Source organism: Labeo rohita, chromosome 17 (assembly GCF_022985175.1).
Source record: "Labeo rohita strain BAU-BD-2019 chromosome 17, IGBB_LRoh.1.0, whole genome shotgun sequence".
Lineage (NCBI taxonomy): Eukaryota > Metazoa > Chordata > Actinopteri > Cypriniformes > Cyprinidae > Labeo > Labeo rohita.
Window position 1 is genome coordinate 2,815,452 of NC_066885.1, and position 22,319 is coordinate 2,837,770.

General features: G+C 28.2%; 1 protein-coding gene across 2 annotated transcripts in view; it reads right to left on the reverse strand.

Moving 5' to 3' along the window:
* LOC127179468 (1-phosphatidylinositol 4,5-bisphosphate phosphodiesterase beta-4) overlaps window positions 1–22,319 on the reverse strand; it is an 88,038-nt gene that overhangs the window by 49,119 nt on the left and 16,600 nt on the right. For both annotated transcript variants that reach the window (XM_051133001.1, XM_051133002.1), the window contains exons 8-20: window positions 20,733–20,814; window positions 19,365–19,465; window positions 13,871–13,925; window positions 13,355–13,463; window positions 12,313–12,523; window positions 10,377–10,470; window positions 10,127–10,206; window positions 7,860–7,944; window positions 7,671–7,761; window positions 7,336–7,431; window positions 5,474–5,568; window positions 3,544–3,688; window positions 2,170–2,254 (exon numbers count right to left, since the gene is read on the reverse strand). In XM_051133001.1, the coding sequence (XP_050988958.1) occupies window positions 2,170–2,254; window positions 3,544–3,688; window positions 5,474–5,568; window positions 7,336–7,431; window positions 7,671–7,761; window positions 7,860–7,944; window positions 10,127–10,206; window positions 10,377–10,470; window positions 12,313–12,523; window positions 13,355–13,463; window positions 13,871–13,925; window positions 19,365–19,465; window positions 20,733–20,814 (1,329 nt within the window). The remainder of the gene's footprint in view (window positions 1–2,169; window positions 2,255–3,543; window positions 3,689–5,473; window positions 5,569–7,335; window positions 7,432–7,670; window positions 7,762–7,859; window positions 7,945–10,126; window positions 10,207–10,376; window positions 10,471–12,312; window positions 12,524–13,354; window positions 13,464–13,870; window positions 13,926–19,364; window positions 19,466–20,732; window positions 20,815–22,319) is intronic.

Below are 22,319 nucleotides of genomic sequence, written 5' to 3' on the forward strand. Positions count from 1 at the left end.
AGATGTGACGGACCTCTCATTAGAAACTCCAGACCCCTCCGACGGGCTTTTCTTCTCATGTGCTTCAGAAGAGTTGCTCTTAGTTAGAAGAAACTCTCTCTCACACACACACACAATGACTTCATGCATCTGCTAAAAGTCAGTGAAACAGCAGCTGATTAAAAGACACTGAGATCAAAAAAGGTAATGAAGAAAATAAGCTGGTGAGGATAAAAGATCCTGCGGCATTTGAAGACCGATCATACATGATTTATTCTTGTGTTTCTTAAATGCAGTGAGATTCAGTGTGATTTAAGGACGTTTTTCCATAATTTTTTTAATATATAAAATGGAACAAAATAAATGTAATAAATATATGCAGATCCTTTTATATTCACTAATTAAAATAAATTATAAAAACTCATTATAAATACATTTAATAAATAAAATAAATAAAAAATTAAATAATAATAATAATTATTATTAAAATAAAAACATTAGGTTTCAGTATAATAAATGGAATAAAATAAATGTAATAAATATATGCAGATCCTTTTCTATTCACTAATTAAAATAAATTATAAAGTCTCATTATACATACATTTAATAAATAAAATAAATTCACAAATAAAAAAATGAAATAATAATTATTATTATTAAAATAAAAACATTAGGTTTCAGTATATAAAATGGAATAAAATAAATGTAATAAATATATGCAGATCCTTTTATATTCACTAATTAAAATAAATTATAAAGACTCATTATAAATACATTTAATAAATAAAATAAATTCACAAATAATTTTTTTAATAATAATTATTATTATTATAATAAAAACAGGTTTCAGAATATAAAATGGAATAAAATAAATGTAATAAATATACGGAGATCCTTTTATATTTACTAATTAAAATATATTTTGAAGACTCATTATAAAGACATTTAATTAATAAAATAAATGTACAAATAAATTAAATAATAATAATAATTAATATAATAAAAACATTAGGTTTCAGTATATAAAATGACATAATTACATAATTATTTATATTCACTAATTAAAATAAATTATAAAGAAACTTATAGGAAAAAAAATAGATTAAAAAAAAAAAAAAAACATGAATACATTAGGTTTCAGTATTTAATGTCTAACATTTAATTTGCTAATAAATAAAAATTAAAATGGAATAAAATAAATGTAATACATATATGCATACATTTTATATTCACTTATTTAATATATTAGGTTTTAGTATTTAATATCTAACATTTAATTTGCTAATAAAAAAATCTAAATGGAATAAAATAAACGTAACATCTGCACACATTTTTTATATTTACTAATGAAAACAAATTGTAAAAATTCTATAAATTTAGTAAATAAAAAGTAAATTCACAAATAAAAATAACAAAAAAAAATAAAATAAAAAAAATTTAATCTTTAGCTGTCAGCATTCAATGTGGACATTTAATTAATTATTCCAAAAATGAATCAAATAAAATATACATAATACATTTCTGCATTCATTTTTATATTCACTAATAAAAAACTGTAAGTATAAAAATTTAATAAATTTAATAAACAAAAAAATAATAATAATAATAATATAAAATAATAATAAAACAATGTAATAAATGAAAAATAAATTTAGTAATAAAATAATAACAGTTTTACCTGTAGATTTTATTTATATTTTTATATATAGTGGTGAATAAAAGCCATTAAACCGTGCTTGGAAAAAAAAATACTGCAAACTGTATCCACCTATCCATCTTATTTTTTGCACTCACACGCCCTCTGGGAACAGAGACGTGCACTGCAATTTTATATAGCAAAACCTTTATAAAATACAACTAAAGTTACAGATGCACCAAAGTAACTTTTTCCACTGTAAAATGCCTTACATTTACATGTGTTTTCAAATGCATGAGATACTCACGTTTTACACTACATGGTGAGACCAATTACATGGTCAGCTAAATACTCACTTTATCGCTGTTATATAAGACACTTTGTGTGCAGAATCAATTGTTAATAATCACAAGGAAGGCTTGTGAATAAGTCATTTCTGCTACAGTTACTCAAACTCTTTTTGCATGGTCCAGGACCATTTTCATAAGATAAATACTTTCAAGGGGGCAAAATCCAGTGTTTGGACGAGAATTTGCATGCAGAAGAAAGGATACTTCACAAATTCAATGGCATTTGTCCTTAAATATCCCAAACCCACAGATTCGTTGAAGGAAGACATGTTGTGATGAATATTTTTTTCTGTGGACAAACAAACAAGAGACATCAGTCCTGAAATAGAGATGCGTTTGACTGTATGATATAAACAGGATTTGTTCTGGTAGAACAATCTGTGTTCACCAGGGTTAATATTGATAAACTAATCTAAACTTAAACTAAACCATTAAAAAAACTGTTAATTGAAATAAAGTTTAAATAAAATATATTAAATGAAAAAAGCACTAAAATTACAAACCCAAAATTAAAACTGAAATAAATAAAGAAATCCTAAGTATTAATAATAATAATAATAATAATAATAATAATAAAAGAAAATTAAAATGAACACTGAAAATAGTAATATTTAAAATAAAAACGACAATTTTAAATGTTAAAAAATACTTTTTTTAAATACAATAACAAACACACATAAAATAACAAAAAATGAAAATAATAAAATATAAAACAATTATAAATATAAAAACAAATAAAACAACAAAAAACAAATCGTAAAATTACAAACTAAAAAAAAAACTAACTAAAACTAAAAGTAAAAATAGTAATCTTAAAAAAAATGATGAAAAGCACATAAGAAAATGACAATAAAATTAATCTAAAATTAAAATGAAAAGTGAATGATAAAACAACAAAATTACAAAAAAATGAAAACTATAAAACCTAAAACAATTATGCATATAAAAGCAAATAAAACAACAAAAAACAAATAGTAAAATAGCAAAAAAACTAACTAAAATTAAAACTGAAAACAGTCATCTAAAAAAAACAAGATGAAAGCACATAAGAAAATTACAATAAAATTAAACAAATTAAAATGAAAAGTGTATGATAAAACAGAACAAAATTACAAAAAACTTAAAACTATAAAACACAAAACAACTATGAATATAAAATACAAATATTTTATATTCATATAAATAAAACAACAAAATTACAAAAAAACAAACTAAAATTAAAAATAGTAATCTAAAAAATAAATAAATAAATAAAATGACGAAAGCACATAAGAAAATGACAATAAAATTAAACTAAAATTAAAATGAAAAGTGAATGATAAAACACATAACAAAATTACAAAAAAGCCATAAAACTACTAATGTAAAAATACGTAAATACAAATAATAAATGTAAAATAAGATTTTTTTTATATTAATTTATAAAATATTATTAATATTTTATATAATATAAATATTACATTAATATAAATATAAAATAAAAACCTATAATACTAGAGAAAAATAATCAAATAATGCTGGTGTTCACTTAATTTTGCACAGGCCTAAATATTGTCTTTTAATGCAAAATGTGCTTGCCTTCGGCTTCATCAAAGCTGGTGAACTTGACGGCCTGTGCGTAGTTGACGATACTGGACAGATACGGGTGGATGTTAGTAGTGGCCGCCACATACGTGTACGACTGAATCAGTGCTTGTTCATCAGCCACATTCGTTTCACCAGCCTGTAACAAAATAATAGAAATATTAAGAAAATGTGCTGTGTTTGTCTAAGCAGATCTCACCAGCTCAGCAGTGTTTGCTCAGATTTCTAACCCCGAGTTTGCTTTCGTAACAAGACTCTGAAGTTTGCAGCACTACAGTGTTTTTTTATGCATGTCGATGACAGCGAGCGTCTGCGAGATTCCCCTCATCAGAAGAAAGAAGACAGTAATGGGTAAATCTGGCAGAAATATAAAAGCTTCTTGAGCCCATTATCATGATAAAAGGCTTGGAGTGAAGTCTGTGTTAATTCATGACACTCCTCACCAAATAACAAAAACTCATCATTGTCTCCATTTCCTTTGTTCTTTGAAGAAGAAAAACTGTCAGAAGCCCTGAAGTAAAAAATATTACATCTTTAAAAGATAAAAGCAATAGTTTACTCATACAACTTCATTTCTTCTGCAAAAAAAACAGTTTTTTTTTTTTTAAATCAATGACTAAAACTAAAAATACATAAAAAAATATTTGTTACCTACAATAAAATGGAATATATAAAAATATAAAAAAGCCAGCTGCCAACACTTCTCATTTTTGTTTACATTAATGCGAAGATTAAATAAAATAACAAAAATAAAACTGAAATAAAATTTCTAAAAACTATATAAACATTAAAAAACTAATAAAATGTCAAAAACTCTTGAAAATTAAAATGTAAAATAATAATAAAAAAAACATTTAAATAAAACCCAAAATATTTATCAAATATGAATTTGTGTGATATTAAAACATGGATAAAGCCACTTTTAGGATACTTTTATTGTGTTTTTATGTCACTATGAACTGTCTTTGTAACTAAACACATCTAAACAAAAGAAAAAAAAATATAAATATTCATAAAAGCTATATGGACAAAGACAAAACACAGGAACTGAACTTAAAATTAAAAATGAATAGGGGAAATATATTTAAAAAATATATTAAAAATATATATTAAAAAACTAAAACAAAATATAAAAAAAAAAAAAAACTATAATACTTCTCATTTTTGTTTAGATTAATGTTAAGATTAAATAAAATAACTAAAAATAAAACTATAAAAATAAAATAAAACTATAAAAATAAAAATTTCTAAAAACTACATTAACATGAACAAAAATCAAAATGGCAAAAACGCAAGAAAATGACTATTGAAGAAAATGAACTATTTAAAATTAAATGAAAAATGTAAAAATAAAAAAAATTATTAAAAAAATCTAAATATTTATAAAATGTATATTAATGTAAAAAAAAAAATATGCAAAACCTAAAAATTGTAAAAATTCAAAATATTAATATCAACTATAAAGGTAAATTTGTGATATTATAGCATGGATAAATCTGCATAAAAACAAATATGAAAATTAAAATGAATAGGTAAAATATATTTTAAAAATATCAAATATATATGTAAAAAAAAACTAATTCAAAATATTAATAAAAACTACAATATAATATAACAGCAAATAAATGTTGTGCAAACCACTTTTAGGATCAAAATTTATAAAAAAAAAAAAAAAAAAAACCACAATAGTATATTAATGATTGTACAATAACCTTGATTAAAGCAACATAAAAGCAACCAACTATAGTGTATGTGCTTGTATGTCACTATAAACTGTCACGGCATGTAAAAATACTGCACTAATCACCTTTTTCAACTGAAACAAACAACAGCAAACATGTTTGTAGTGACCTGAGGGTGAATAAAGTGAATTTCTGGGTGTATTACGGCTTTAATGGTCATTATGTAAGAATGATGTAAAGACCTTTCTGGGCCGGAGCGCCTCTTCCTCACGAATCTCTTCCTCAGCGATCAGACATCCGTGAATCCGCTCGGGATGAGCTTCGTTCAGCAGCTCTGCTACAGATTAAAACATACATTTCATTACTGGAAACAAAGACTGAATGTGAAACTAATGCAATACTTTAAAACGAAGTGTAGAAACAATACACAAGACGATACATGATTCAAAAACAAGATTTCTCTAAGCCATTATCCAAAGGTTAGTCAATCATAATGAAAATCAATTGCATACAGTAAAAATACTCAGAATTACTCAATTATCCTGTTTAACTTTAGGGATACTATTACAGTAATAATTCATATTTTGATTTAGCAGACTTTTTTAAAATTTTTTTTTTTTTTTTGTCATTTGTATTAGTTTTATTGTTTTTAAAATGTCTATAGTTTTATATACATTTTTATTTTTAGTTTTTTTTTACTGCTTATTTAATTATATTTCATTAATATTTCTATTGGGCTTTCTTTCATTTTTCATTTCAGTTTTAGCTTGAGTAATTTTAGTATTTAAACTAATTTTACTTCAGTTAATTTAAATTTTAAATTACAATTTTTAAAATTTTAAAATTAAAAAATGTAAAATTTTAATTGTGTTAATTATATATATATTTTTTCATTTGTAAAGTTTAATTTTTAAGTAAAAGTTTAATATTCATTCATTCCATGTAATTTTATTTCAGTTAATTTGAATTCTAATTTTTTTTAAATCTTTAAAAAAAAATTAAAAGTTTAATATTTATGTATTTATTTATTTATTTATTCATTCATTCATTTTATTTTTGCTTTATTTCAATCAACAGATTTATTTCAGATTCAGATTTATTTTAGCTTGAGCAATTTTAGTACTCAAACTAACTCTGTTTCAGTTGATTTGAATTTTAAATTAACATTTTTAAATTTTTACAATTTTTAAATTAAAATTTTTAAGTTTTTGATTTATTTTAAGCTTAATTTTTTAAAAATAAATGTTTAATATTTATTTATTTATTTTAATTTCTGCTTCACTTAAATTAACAGAAAATGTTTTTTAATTTTATTTAAGTTTTAGCTTGAGTAATTTTAGTACTCAAACTAATTCTATTTCAGTTAATCTGAATTTTAAATTAACATTTTTATGTTTTTATTTTAAAATTATTTTTTTTAAATTGTAAAATTTATTTTTTAAATGTTTAATATTTATTTATTCATTCATTTTATTTCTGCTTTATTTCAATCAACAGAAAATGTTTTTACATTTTTTATTTCAGTTTTAGCTTGAGTAATTTTAGAACTCAAACTGATTTTATTTCAGTTAACCGTTTAAATTTTTAATTTTTAAAACGTTTAAATTTAAATTTTTCATTTTTAAAATTCTAAATGCATAAGTTTAATTTTTAAATAAAAGTTTAATATTTATTAAATAATTCATTCATTGAGTCATTTATTTATTTATTTATTTTTATTTCTACTTTATTTCAAAGAACAGAATTTTTTTTTAGTACTTTTAGATAATGACAACAACACAGGTTTGTGACTGGAGACTGGAAAATGACTGCGAATATCTAAATTATGACAAATATGCAGAACGTGGCACTTTTACAGCGTGTAACTGAACGCATTTTTAATATTTCCATGCACAAAGCATTACATGTCAACAGATTATGGGAATGCATTAATTGAAAATGAATAGCCTGAATGCACTGTAAGACACTTTGGATAAAACCATCTTTTGTTCTTAGTATGCAAGGAAACAGATCAGACCTTTAGTTTTAAATACGGCGCAAAAACGTATTGCAACCAAGCAAATAATTAACAGATGTGCTTTGCATCTTAACGACTCTTCCTCACCAGTGGCCATCTCCTCCTCGTTCTCATCTTCAGACATGTTCGTGGAGATGCTCGGCTCTCCAGCTTCCATATGCTTCTTAAAGTGCTCCAGCTGTTCTGTTTAACAAAAACGTATTAATATACATCACTGTTTTGAGTTTTAGGAGAGAATTGCATTTGTTGACATAGATACTTATTTGTTGATATTACTTCCAAAATGTTTTACTACAGTTACTTGATTTATAAGTGGTGCTTATGACTTTTGTGATGTGATATTATTTACTTTAGGATCATTTTTCTGTAGTAACTGATAGAAATGATTGTGGTGAATATATGAAAGTGGTTCATATCACTACTTTTTTCAACTTCAGGTTTTAATCTTCTGTTCTTAATGAGGATTTTCCCTTTAAGGTCATTTGGGGACGGCAGCGGACATCCGGCCTCCATCTGGGACAGAGAGAAAGACAACTTTAGCTCATAATTGTGTTATGAGCTTCTAAATAAACACACAATATAATACAGGATTAAAGTGTAATTAAACACACCGGGAAATCGTCTAACGGCTGTTTTAGGAGCAAATCTCCAAAAATGTCCTCGCAGTATCGCGCCAGTTTATACTGCTGATGTTTCCTGAGAGAAACACAACACAGTGGGTTTATTGTGCATTTCTTTTATGATTATTAAAGGAATAGTTCACACAAAATAAAAGTTTGATGAATGTTTACTCACCCGCAGGCCATCTGAGATCTAGATGAGTTTGTTTTTTCATCAGATTTGGAGAAATGTGTCATTCTATCACTTGCTCACCAATGAATGTGAATGGGTGCCGTCAGAATGAGAGTCCAAACAGCTGATAAATACATAACAGTAATCCACAAGTAATCCACACCACTCCAGTACATCAGTTAACATCTTGAGAAGCCAAGAGTTGTTTTTTTTCAGTAACTAAAACAAAACAAATTAAAATATATTTGTTACCTAAAAAAACTCAAACTATTTATAAAATGTGAATTTCTGTAAAAAAAAAAAAAAAAATGCAATACTATAATGGTAAATTTGTGATATTATAACATGCATGAAAGCAAATGTATGTAATTAAAGGCACTTAAGAAATAATATTAATAAATATTCATAAAAGCTATATGGACAGAAAAAAGACCAAAAAAAGCAAAAAAATTACTACAACTTTAAAATGAAAATGAATAGGGAAAATATATTTTAAAAAAATCTAAAGTATAAAAAAAAACTAATTCAAAATATTAATAAAAACTGTTATATAACACTGGTAAAAGCAAAACAAAACAAAAAAAATGTGTTTTTTTATTATCAATAACTAAAACAAAAAAAAGGAAATATTTTTGTTACCTAAAATAAAATGAAATAAAGAAAAACATACAAAAATATTCTTCTTTTTTTGTTAACATTAACACTTTAATATTAATATAAAAAAATTAATATTGATTAACATGAAGATTAAATAAAATAACTAAAAATAAAATTGAAATACAATTTCTAAAAACTACATAAACATTTAAAAAAACTAATAAACATAGCAAAAACGCAAGAAAATTACTGTTTAAATTTAAAATGAAAAATGTAAAAAGAAAAAAAAAAAAAAAAATTGTTAATAAAAAAAAATGAATAGGGAAAACATATTTAAAAAATAAAAATATAAAAAAACTAACTTGTATTGGTAATACAACTAATATTGGTAAAAGCAAAACGAAACATTATTAGTTATTATCAATAACTAAAATAAAAATATATATATTTTTGTCACCTAAAATAAAATGAAACAAAAAATCTAAAAAAGTTAGCTGCCAACACTTCTCATTTTCATTTAGATTAACATGAAGATCAAATAAAATTACAAAAAATACAACTGAAATTCTAAAAATCTAAAATTTCTAAAAACTACGTAAACATATTTTGAAAGAATGAATAAAAATGTAAAAAAAAAAAAAAAAAAAAAAAAAAAAAAAAAAGCAAGAAAATTACTAACTAAAATTACTAAAATTAAAATGTAAAAAAAAAAAAGTAAAAAATATATATATATTTATGAAATGTGAATTTATGTAAAAAAAAAAAAAAAAAAAATACACAAAATGTAAAAATTCTAAATATTAATAAAAACTATAATGGTAAATGTATGATAATATAACATGGATAAATAAGCATAAAAGCAAATATGAAAATAAACAGGGAAAATATATTTAAAAATATATATGAGTCCATAATCTATAATAATGCTTTTCCAGTGAAAAAGTGGTCTGGTCTGAATCAGGAGAGAAATCTGCACCGATCAAGCACCGTTTACAAGCTAAAACAGCCCAAAACAGCTCTAAACAAATGAATTTTGATGTGAGAGACAACAGGAGATTTCACTGGAGGAAGCGTTATTATGAATTATGGACTCTTATTTTAACCAAAAGCAAAAGTTTTGAAGTTAAAACGGTCTAAACGGTGGATTTGTTTCTTACAAACACAGAGCTTTTGGTTTCTCAAGATGTTAACTGATGGACTGGAGTGGTGTGGATTACTTGTGAATTATTGTGAAGTTTTTATCAGCTGTTTGGACTCTCATTCTGACGGCACCCATTCACATCCATTGGTGAGCAAGTGATGGAATGCTACATTTCTCCAAATCTGACGAAGAAACAAACTCATCTACAGCCTGAGGGTGAGTACATTTTCAGCAAACTTTCATTGTTGTGTGAACTATTCCTTTAAATTATTATGATATTTATTACTTATTTATCTAGTTTGTGAGATATTAATAAGGAGCTGGTTGAATGTCTAAGCGCATACGTACGTGCAGTGGTTTTCGAAGGACAGAATCACAGGATACTCTGATGTCAGGAAGGCCGTTTCTTTAATTCCCTGAATGACGTCCTGCATATAACATATTGTAAATATTTTCAGACTAAAGCATGAATACAGACACATTTGATTGACTATTTAAAGCTCCACAGAAATCGCATAAGATTCTTTTGCAGGAGAAAGAACACAAAAACACTGATTCTGAACACACACACACTGAAGGTTTCTGTGCTTGCGTTCACCTTGAAGAGGACGTCGGTGCACATGGCCTTGCCATGGGTGATTATGGGTTCCTGATCTTCACCTTTTCCATCCCAGCAGTCCAATTCAACACACCTGCCAAATAAAATAACAAACCATGTGTTTCTGACACTTTCAACAATAAAAACTCAAACTGACAGACGATTTGTATCGGTTTTAGGGTTAGTTTTGAAATGCATGCTGCAAAAATCAATTTTTTTTTCATTAAACACACACTTTATAAGATTTCTTGTTTTTAAATAGTCATTATTTCAAGTGTACTGGCAGTATAGAATTTCTATTCTATCAAACCAACAACATTTTATATTATTTGCTAACACTTTATAACAGCTGTAATTGATAAAGCATTCACAAATAATACATTTTGCTTTACAGATTAACAGATGTACAATCACATTTGATTTAAAAAGTGCATTTATAAATTGTCATAATAATGCTTGTTTTTAAAGAAATGTATTAAATTTAATTTAAGCGTTACCCATATAAAAATAAATAAATAAATACATTTCTCATAATTTAGAAAAAATATTAAATAAAATAAGTTATTAAAAATTAATATTGCTGAATGGTATTTCTCATAATTTAGAAAAAGTTATAAATATAAATTAACTTAAATTAAATTAAATTAAAATTAAATAAAATCAGATTAAATTAAATTAAATTAAATTAAATTAAAGCACTACCCATATAAAACTAAATGAATAAATAAACAAATAAAAAAAAAAACACAATTTGGTAGCACTCTATAATACCTGCAGCCTAATTGCTTAAGTATTTTCAGATAATATATACTGCTTTCCATATTAATAGCTGTACAATCGCATTTAAAAATGTATGAATTAAAAATGGTTGGTTAATGGTATTTCTCATCATTTAGAAAGTTATTAAATTAATTTTAAGTGTTACTTATTTAAAAATTTTAAATAGTAAAATTGTTACTTATTTGTGTTTTTTATTTTAAAAAACACAAATAATTGGCAACAATATAATATCTGCAGGCTAATTAATAAGGCATTTTCAAATATATATTGCTTTAAATATATAATATATTAAACACATTGTTAAAAATGTATGAATCTATGTTGATAAATGGTACTTCTCAATTTAGAAAAGATTAATTAGCAGATAATCTCAAAATAATGCAATAAACGTCTGTATATTTTTTTTCAAATATTAATGAAAGTGTTGCAAAAAATAAAAAATAAAATAATAAATCTGATTCAGAAACCATACATTATGCATCTGTCTTAACAGACTGTACTAAACTCTAATTCCACATCCTTATGTCTGAATTAGACAATTTGTTGCTTTATTTACATTTGTTATTAATTGTAATTTTATAATTATGAATTAATTGTAGTTTTATAATGAATAAAGCAAACCTACATTTAAAAAAAAAGAAAAGAAATGTTAAGGTGCAAATTATGAGACAAATGCATTTTTATGCATTATAATAAAATAAAATGAAATAAAAGTAAAAAATATGTTATTGTAATTAAAAACTGTAATAAATTATTTTAAAATAAATAAGTATGATAATAAAAAGGAGGATTATTGTTTTATTAAACCAAAATTTCAGTGAAGTATAAGTAACAAACCAAAAAAAAAAGTAAAGTAAGTAAATTCAAACTTTTTTGAGTGATAATAGTTGAGTTTTTAAGTTTATTATTTAACATTCCACACTGTAAAAACTTATTTTTTGAAGTTGTAAATAAAACAAAGATTATTGGATTACTTCAACATTTCACATAAAATTCAGTGTGTTGCTGATTTTTCTGAATTTCCCACACATTTCTGAGTTGGAAAGATTAAACAGGGAAAAATTAATTTAGCAATCTAACAGATGATCTTTTTTTTTTTTTTTACATTTGCATTCATCTGGATTCAATCAGGCTGATATTCTGCATCTGCTCGTACCTGCATCCGGTCAGCAGCACCTGTCTGTAAATCTCCACTGACGACTTCCCTCCAAACTGTCTGCCGGTCAGGTAGGTGTTGTGAGACGAGTTGATGAAGTAGTGAGACAGTGGATGATCCATCTCCTGATAAACCTCCAGCCGGTCCAGAAACACGGGAGCGTTTTCATCAGACATCAGATACCGACAGAACCCGTCACATGACATCAGACCTGCACAAATCCATTTAATGAAAGTCCATTCATTGCTCATGCATTTATGAATGAGATGTTTAAGACAGTCCTGTAATTGATCTAAATCAGGATGTTGAAATGAAGAGTCACTGTACTTCTACACTAGGTGGCACTCCAAGATTACAAAACTATATTTACATAATAATACATGAATGTGACTTTAAGGCATGAGGGATGTATATATGTATATATATATTTAATAATAAATATAATGTGTTAAAAAAAAAAAAAAAAAAAAAAAAAAAAAATATATATATATATATATATATATATATATATATATATATATATATATATATATATATAATATTTATTTATTTGCCCAAAACCATATATAAAACCATAAACTATTTACAATTTTTACAATATGAATATATTAAAATAATTATAAAAAATATACATATAGAAATTGTAAAACATATATATATATATATATATATATATATATATATATATATATATATATATATATATATATATATATATATATATATTTAAAATTAAATTAAAATATTTACAATTTTGTGTGTGTGTGTATATATATATATATATATATATATATATATATATATACACACAAAATTTTAAATATTTGTATATATTTTATTTATTTTATATGTAAATTTATAATTTTTAAAATATTTTTATATACTCAAATTTTTTTTTTGGACTGCAAAATGCCAGCACTGTCACAATCAAGTATTCCAGACAGCTGGGTAATAAATAAGGGTACAAAAAGACAAAACATAGACATCAGACACCATTTAAAGAACAAATGGTCACATACAAACACAATAACGTGCCACACACCTTTCCTCCTCAGTTTCTCATCAGGTTCATATCGCTGTATGATCTGGAAAGCACATTTCGAGTCGAAGAACGGGAAGAGTATTTCATTCAGACGCGGATCTCTCTGATTCTACACAAGAGAACAAAACGTCAAGGTTACTTAACTAGGTCAAGGAACCCCAGTAATTCGTTAAAAGCATCTTTGTTTAATAAACACACGCACGGAGTTAAACAAAAGGAACAGCTCTTGTTAAATTATGATGCTTCTTTGAAGAAGTAGAAGAGAAGAGAAATGTTAAATAAAACAATAGAGATTGAAGACTACAGACTTCAAAGGAAAAAACACATAACAGACACAAATGTCTCAATAATGCTTGATTTAATGTCTCAAACAGGGATATTCTGTCATTCAGGCTAACGTTATATTTTCATCGCATGCAGATGTGAAGGAAAACATTACAGACTGCTAAATAAACATGCTGTCTGGGAATAAGACATGCACGATATTGAAAGCAATTAAAGGAAAGCATTACTTACTTCGTTCAAAAAGTGAACTAACTGGTCAACGCCTAAATAATCACTTTTGTCTCTCCTGTTAAAAAAACGAAATTCAACACATGAAACATGACACAAGAAAACAGACTTTCTAAAAGGAATAGTTCACCCAAAAATATAAATCTAATCTGAATCAGGAGAGAAATCCGCACAGATCAAGCACCGTTTAATAATAGCCAGAAGCAATGGTTTGAAGTCACAGCTTTTGGCTTCTTAAGATGTTAACTGATGGACTGGAGTGGTGTGGATTACTTGTGATGTTTTTAACAGCTGTTTGGACTCTCATTCTGACGGCACCCATTCACATCCATTGGTGAGCAAGTAACGCAACGCTACATTTCTCCAAATCTGATGAAGAAACAAACTCATCTACATCTTGGATGGCCTTTGGGTGAGTAATTTTAATTTCATTTTTTGGGTGAACTATTCCTTTAATTTATGCTTCTGGTGTTATGAAAGATTTATCAGTGACATTATTCATGTTTCATTCATGTTTCAAGTTGACTGGAGGTTGCACAGCTCATTTTATTACATGTTTCTCAGTGAGTCGAGTTAGATTAATGGTTTAATATTCAAGCTCCTCAGGCAATGCATGATTAAATTCAACACTGTTTAGTTTAATGTTGTGCAACTCCTGGGAAAAATGCTTCCAAAACAATGTTCATTGATGACAGTAAACTACTGTAGTTTATTGATGAGGTGTTTGCATTCAAAATATATTTTAATACATTAAAAATATCATATGATACTATTTTTAGGAATAACATGCACTGATGAATCTTTCATAATAAGACTATGAACATGTATTAAAGTGCCCCTATTATGAAGTTCTGTTTGCTCTTTTTATATTAACTATTACTCTATATAGAATAATACAATCAGATACAACTACAATTTCTCACATAGGCCTATTTATTATAATATATACTGAAAAACTGAACATTCACATTAATGGCATGAGATGACTGGATGCTTTTCAGCTGATTTCCTATTAAACTGTCACCAACTGAACCGCAGTGGTCAAACTATTTCAAACATAGAGAATTAAGCTACAAACTCAACAAAAAAAATTTATGTATAGTGTTCGTACGTGTTGAATAAACATGGCTGAAGACTCGAAAAGCGGCGGAACGGACAACCCGAATCAACTGAGCGAGTCATTTACGATAGAACAGCTCCGATTGATTCAAATTCAAACACGTGACTTGGATCATTCATTTCAAGCGATTCACTAACAAAAAACCAGATCAAAAGAGAGCCATTCGTTTTCGAACATCGCTTGTAATTATGATAAAAAGCACGGAACGATGTGTTAAACGGAGCTTTTTGAAACTCCGAATCAGTTCCATTGCGTCGCAAAATGATTCACTGTTTCGAAGCGGCTCCAATCGCATCACGAATCATTTGAATCACTTAAGATCGGGACTTCAGATTGCTCGCGTAACGCGAATCATTTAATTTAGATCGGAACTTTGCGCATTCGGAGCAGGTTTGCGAATCATTTTGCGAATTGAATGATTCGCGATTCGTCCTTCGAGTCCTGCCCTGCGTTTGCGTCCCAATATGCATACTATCCACTCTTTCTGCCCTAAATAGTATTGACAATTACTATCACACAGAATTTAGGATGGATAGTATGCACATTATTGAGATCGGGACCTAGCCGCGCACTGCGAATCATTTGATTTAGATCGGAACTTAGGAACGAGGTCGCGAATCATTCCGCGAATTGAATGATTCGCGATCCGCGCTCCGAGTCCTGATCTGAAATGACGGTTCACGAATCATTATTCAGATTGGGACCTAGCTGCGCACTGGGAATCATTTGATTTAGATCGGAACTTAGGAACGAGGTCGCGAATCATTCCGCAAATTAAATGATTCGCGATCCGCGCTCCGAGTCCTGATCTGAAATGACGGTTCGCGAATCATTATTCAGATCGGGACTCTGGACCGCGGATCACGAATAATTTGTTTTAGATCGGAACTTCGGATCGCGTATCGTAAATCATTTGATTCAGATCAGGACTTTGAACCGCCTATCGCGAATCTTTTTCTGATTTCTATTTAAAACAGTAGAAAACACCACAGCATTAAGGCTGAACAGTAATAAAAACAAAAAGAAAGAATGAAAGAAATAAAGTGTACACAAATACGAATCCCTTAAGAAAATTAACCATGGTTTTACTATAGTAAAAGTGTAGTAAGGATGGTTTTTTGTATAACCACAGCTTTACACTAATTATAGTTTAATTTGTGGTTACAATGGTTTAACTATTGTAACCACGTTTTTTTTTTTTTTTTTTTTTTTTGAGTAAGGGATGTGTTGCAAGGTTAACATGTTAAGAAGACACATAGGATGAATACAGAGATGTAGTTTTCACTGCTTAGGATGAACAGAGCGTTGGATAATTTCTATGTACTTGTCAAGATCAACTTTGAATCAAGAAAAGAGTGATTTAGCTAGATTTTTGTTTATGCATGTGAATTTTAGCAAGCAGGAAACACAAATTAAGTTATATTTTATACCTATATTCTCTTTTAAGCAGTCAAACAATCCAAAAAACATCATTAAAACAGATATCGGTTTACAATTTGAGATTTAATATCCAGCACTACTAAATTGTCAGTTAAAGGAGAATGAGAAGTCCACTTCCAGAACAACAATTCACAAATAATTTACTCATCCCCTTGTCATCTAAGATGTTCATGTCTTTCTGTCTTAAGTCGTAGAGAAATTATGGTTTTTGAGGAAAACATTTCAGCATTTTTCTTTATATAATGGACTTGATTGGTGCCCCGATTTTGAACTTCCAAAATGTAGTGTAAATGCAGCTTCAAAGGCTCTAAATGATCCCAGCCGAAGAAGAAGGGTCTTATCTAGCGAAACGATCGGTCATTTTTTTCAGAAAATAAAAATTTGTAAAGTTTTTAAACACAAAAGCTTGTGTAGCACAGGTTCTGGGATGCACGTTCTCATACTACTGAATCATGTCGAAAGGTCACGCCAAAAGTAGGCAGAACCACAGACCCAGTGTTTACAAAGCGAACATGCAAAAACTAAGAAAGAGCAAGTAAGTCAAACGCAGTTTACAAACAAAAAGGTACAACGATGTTCTCCTCTCAAGTTGTAGGAGAAAATAAGATGGAGTTTTTCACCATACTCTACCTTTTTTAGCCGGAGTACACAGACGATGAACTTACACGTGATTCGTAGTAGTGATCGGAAGTTTGGATCATTTTACCGACTCGGACCTTTGAGTTTCGTTCAGCAAAATGAACGAATCTTTTTTTAAGTCATTTCATTCATTTTAGCAAAATATAATTAAAATGTTACGTGTTACTTCCCTAACACATCTACTGCTTACACAAACGTTGATCACACTACAAACAAGACAAAACTATAATGCTATAAGAAACACAAAAGATTCATTTATTGTTTACCTGGGTCTTTAGTCTATGATTAGCTCACCTCACCTCTTATCTGACAAGTTTTCGGGTTTGAGTCGTTCGTTGACAATCACGTGACAAATCACGTGACAACCCCATAAGATGAACGAACAACTTGAAAATCCCGAAGACTCGAAACAGGTGAACTAATTCCAGTACAGAACCTAATAGGACGTTGCGCAACGAGACGACTCGTTTTTCCCGAGTCACATTAAAGATTCATTCAAAATGAAAGAATCGTTCAAGAATGACCCACGGACGCGCATCCCAGAGCCTGTGCTACACAAGCTTTTGCACTTAAAAAGTATAAAAAATTTTATTTTTCGAAAAAAATGACAGATCGTTTCATTAGATAAGTCTCTTCTTCCCTGGCTGGGATCGTTTAGAGCCCTTTGAAGCCGCATTTAAACTACATTTTGGAAGTTCAAAATCGGGGCACCAATGAAGTCCATTATATGGAGAAAAATCCTGAAATGTTTTTTTCAAAAACCATAATTTCTTTACGACTGAAGCAGGGTTGGGGCCATTCATGAATTGAATTGAGAATGAATGGTAAATTCCAATTCACTTCCTGGAATGGAATTGGAATTGGAATTGCATGCAGCTGACAGGAAATGGAATTGGAATTGAATTGGAATGTCAGGAAACAGAATTGAAATCAAATAAATTCCACTAAATTCCACTTGAGATATTTAGGCCTGAGGGATGCAATCTTAGCAATGCCAAATTTCAGGAAATGATGATAATTCGATGCAATAAAAAGTGAATGAAATACATGAATGAACATGACTCATTTTTCTGTGAGTTGAGACATATATTATGTGGTAATCATATATTGAATGTATAGTACATCCAGAAACTTATCACCACTGTCATTCAATTATTAATTCATAATGTACAGTTCTCATTTTTATTTACTTGCATTTGATCAACTCTATTTCATACATTACTTGGTATTTGTAAAGCATCATAAATAAAGTTCAAATGTATGTCTCTAAATGCAATCACAAATAAATGCTCAGAAACAGCAATAAACGGAATTCAGTGGAATTTCCCTGAATTGAATTCCACTTCCTGTAATTCCAATTCAATTCCAACTCTGTTTCCTGTAATTGTTGTTGAATTCCAATTCCAATTCCATTTCCTTCATTGAATTGTTGTTGTTGAGTTCATTCCTGAATTGACCCCAACCCTGGACTGAAGGCAGAAAGACATGAACATTTTAGATGACAAGGGGGTGAGTAAATTATGTGTAAATTGTTGTTCTGGAAGTGGACTTCTCCTTTAAATGTCTGTTATCTGCCGTTGTGTCCCCACCAATGCCAAAATCAAACCTACACCCTTGCTGACGACTGCTTTCCCAATCTCCACAAGTTCAACACAGGATTTGTAAAACTGTGCTTGAGAGAGGAGTCAGTGCCCAGTTTATTTAGACCAGCTTGCTCCTCCAAATCACAGCCTGTAAGTATGATTAATAATTGTTGTTGCAATGTTCTGTCAAGTGTGCAAAATATGTCGTTTTGTGTGTTGTGTATACACTCAGTGCAGCTGTAGGTCTCCTGCTAAATCACGTTACAGATTTGCTAATCAGCTGCGGACCCACTATGGTGTAGAAATGTTTCGAGATTGAATGTCTGTTGCTCTTATTACTTGGAGTAATAAGAACAAAGACGAAGCAATACGTTGACACAACAGACTGGGTCATCTGACCAATAAGAGAAGAGCAGCCTCACGCAAGGGAGGGGTTTGGAAAGATTCATCTTCAAACGAATCGTTTGAGAATGTAAATTTAAATGCATATAAGAAATTAAAGTGTAAACCTGTTGTTGGGGACTCCTAAAACCAAATACTTAATAATGAACTTAATAATGAAGATAATAGATACAATCCACTGTTTACAAAATGACTAAAACGTCATGTGTTTTGACAACAGCTATCAGCACAGAGTATATTTGCATTTGTTGCACAATTCATTTAATATACTGTATATTTAAACAAATAATAAAAGCTCAGGTTGCATGCTTACAGTTTCTTGAACAGCACTTCAATATCAGTTCTGGGACAAATCTTCTGCGTAAGGCTGTAGAATTTGTCAAAGGTGAAGATCTCATGCTCGATTTCATCATTCTGTTAAAAGACAAAATATGAATCAAGTGTCAAACCAGCTGGAAGGGTTACAATTTGTTACTAAAAATTAATAACCAAAGGGTATCTTCTCCATCATTTTACACAAACTATACCTGAATTATGTATGTTGCAGAAAATAACATGCAAAATAAAGAGTTCATGTGACCACAAATATAGCATGTCTGCATTATCTATTTTACTTACAGATTTAAAATACATTTTATTTTTTAAATATTTTTATTTAAAATAAATAAATATGTTTTATATTAAAAAAATTGTAGAAAATATATCCAAAATATTTTTAAAACGTTTATATAAATAATATATAAAACAATATATTTTTAAAAAGATATATAACAAATTGTATTATATTTATACATTTAGAATTACAAATAATATTTTTATATTTTACATATGTGACCCTGGACCACAAAATCAGTCGTAAGGGTCAATTTTTTTGAATTGAGATTTATACATCTGAAAGCTGAATAAATATTCCATTGATGTATGGTTTGTTAGGATAGTACAATATTTGGCAGAGATTCAACTACTTGAACATCTGGATTCTGATGGTGGAAAAAAAAAAAATCAAAATATTGAGAATAATATTGAGAAAATCACCTTTAAAGTTGTCCAAATTAAGTTCTTAGTAATGCATATTACTAATCAAAAATTAAGTTTTGATATATTTGTGGTGGGAAATTTACTAAATATCTTCATGGAACATGATCTTTACTTAATATCCTAATGATTTTTAGCATAAAAGAAAAATTAATCATTTTGACCCACACAATTTATTTTTGGTTATTGCTACAAATATACCCCAGTGACTTAAGACTGGATTTAAAATACATTTTTATTTAAAATATTTTATTTTATTATTTTTTTTTATTTAAAATAAATCTGTTTTATACATAAAAAAACATTACAAAATATCTAAAATATTTTAAAAACTTTTAGATAAATAATATATAACAATATATTTTTAAAATGATATATAACAAATTTTATTATACAATTAGAATTATAAATAATATTTAATTTCTTATATTTTACATATTGTGTACACAGCATGTAGAAAACAGTAGTATTTAGTTTACTGTCACCACTAAAGCAAACTAAAATTACATTCAGGCATGTGGTTCACAACTATATATAAACCTATGTGTGGTGTAGCATTGCAATTATATCACTAGTAATATCTCCATCCTGGATCTCCACAGATTTGATGATATCTGAGAGAAAGTTAAGTGCTGTTAAAAATTACCTTTCCACTGGGTAAACCGAGATCCTTCAGCGCCTGGAAAATACCTTTCTCCGTTTTGCCCGAGGCAAAGGTACGTGTGATACTGGAGAAAGCACAAAACGGCTGGTTATAAAGATGGACATGACTCTATTAAACGTGTGAATATCCTTCATTAGATCAAGTGACTCAAACGCTGCAGGATCATTTCTCTTCACTAGATCTATTATTTTATCAATTCAAACTAAGAAAACTGCTTCATGTCGAACGTGCTTGAAAAGTGTACTTCTTGAAATAATATAAGACCACTTCCAAAACAAAGATTCACATATAATGTACTCACCCCCTTGTCATTCCTCAAATTATGTTTTTTGAGGACTATGTTTTTTATAATGGACTGCTATGGTGCCCCAATTTTGAACTTCCAAAATCCAGCTTAAATGTGGGTTCAAACGATCACAAATGTGGTTGTAAACGATCCCAGCCAAGGAAAAAGCATCTTATCTAGAGAAACGATCGGCTATTTTAATTTAAAAAAATACTATTTAAATACTTTTTAATCTCAAATGCTCGTCTTTTCTTGCTCTCCCTGAACTCTGTGTATTCTTCCTCAAGACAGTTAGGGTATGTCGAAAAACTCCAATCGTATTTTCTCCCTCAACTTCAAAAATCATTTAAAAATCATTCTACATCACTGCAGAAGTACCGACACAGTTTTTGCAAAGTGAACATGCAAAGAAGATCAAACACCCTTAACAAAAAAAGGTAAAACAGCGATATAGGGCGATTTTGAAGTTGAGGGAGAACACGAGATGGGAGTTTTTCAGCATACCCTAACTGTCATGAACCGGAACAAAAACAGTTCAGGCAGAGTAAGACAAGACGAGCATTTGACATTAAAAAGTATATAATTGTACTATTTTTTATGAAAATAATCGATTGTTACACTACATAAGACCCTTCTTTCTCGGCTGGGATTGTTTATAACCGCATTTGGGATCGTTTGAAGCCGCATTTAAACTGCATTTTGGAAGTTCAAACTCGGGGCACCATATCAGTCCATTATATGGAGAAAAATCCTGAAATGTTTTCCTCAAAAAACATAATTTCTTTACAGCTGAAGAAAGAAAGACATGAACATCTTGGGTGACAAGGGGGTGAGTACATTATCTGTAAATCTTCGTTTTGTGGACTTCTCCTTTAAGATATTTTAATGTTTTTGAAAGAAGTCTTTTCTGCGCATCAGGGCTGCATTTATTTGATTAAAATATGGTAAAAAATAGTAATATTGAGAAATATTATTACAATTTTTAAATAGCTGTTTTCTATATGAATATATGTGATGCGGTCTAGAAAAACCCAACACGTGAAGTTTTAACTTTCATTTTACCTTCCATAGCTTGAACATAATAAAAGTTATGGCTATCTAAAGTTGGCTGATAACTATGATTTTCAGGAATGGAATTTTGAGAAAAACTGGTTTAAAGGAGAAGTCCACTTCCAAAACAAAGATTAACATATAATGTACTCATCCCCTCGTCACCAAGATGATCATGCCTTTCTTTCTTCAGTCATAAAGAAATTATGTTTTTTGAGGAAAACATTTCAGGA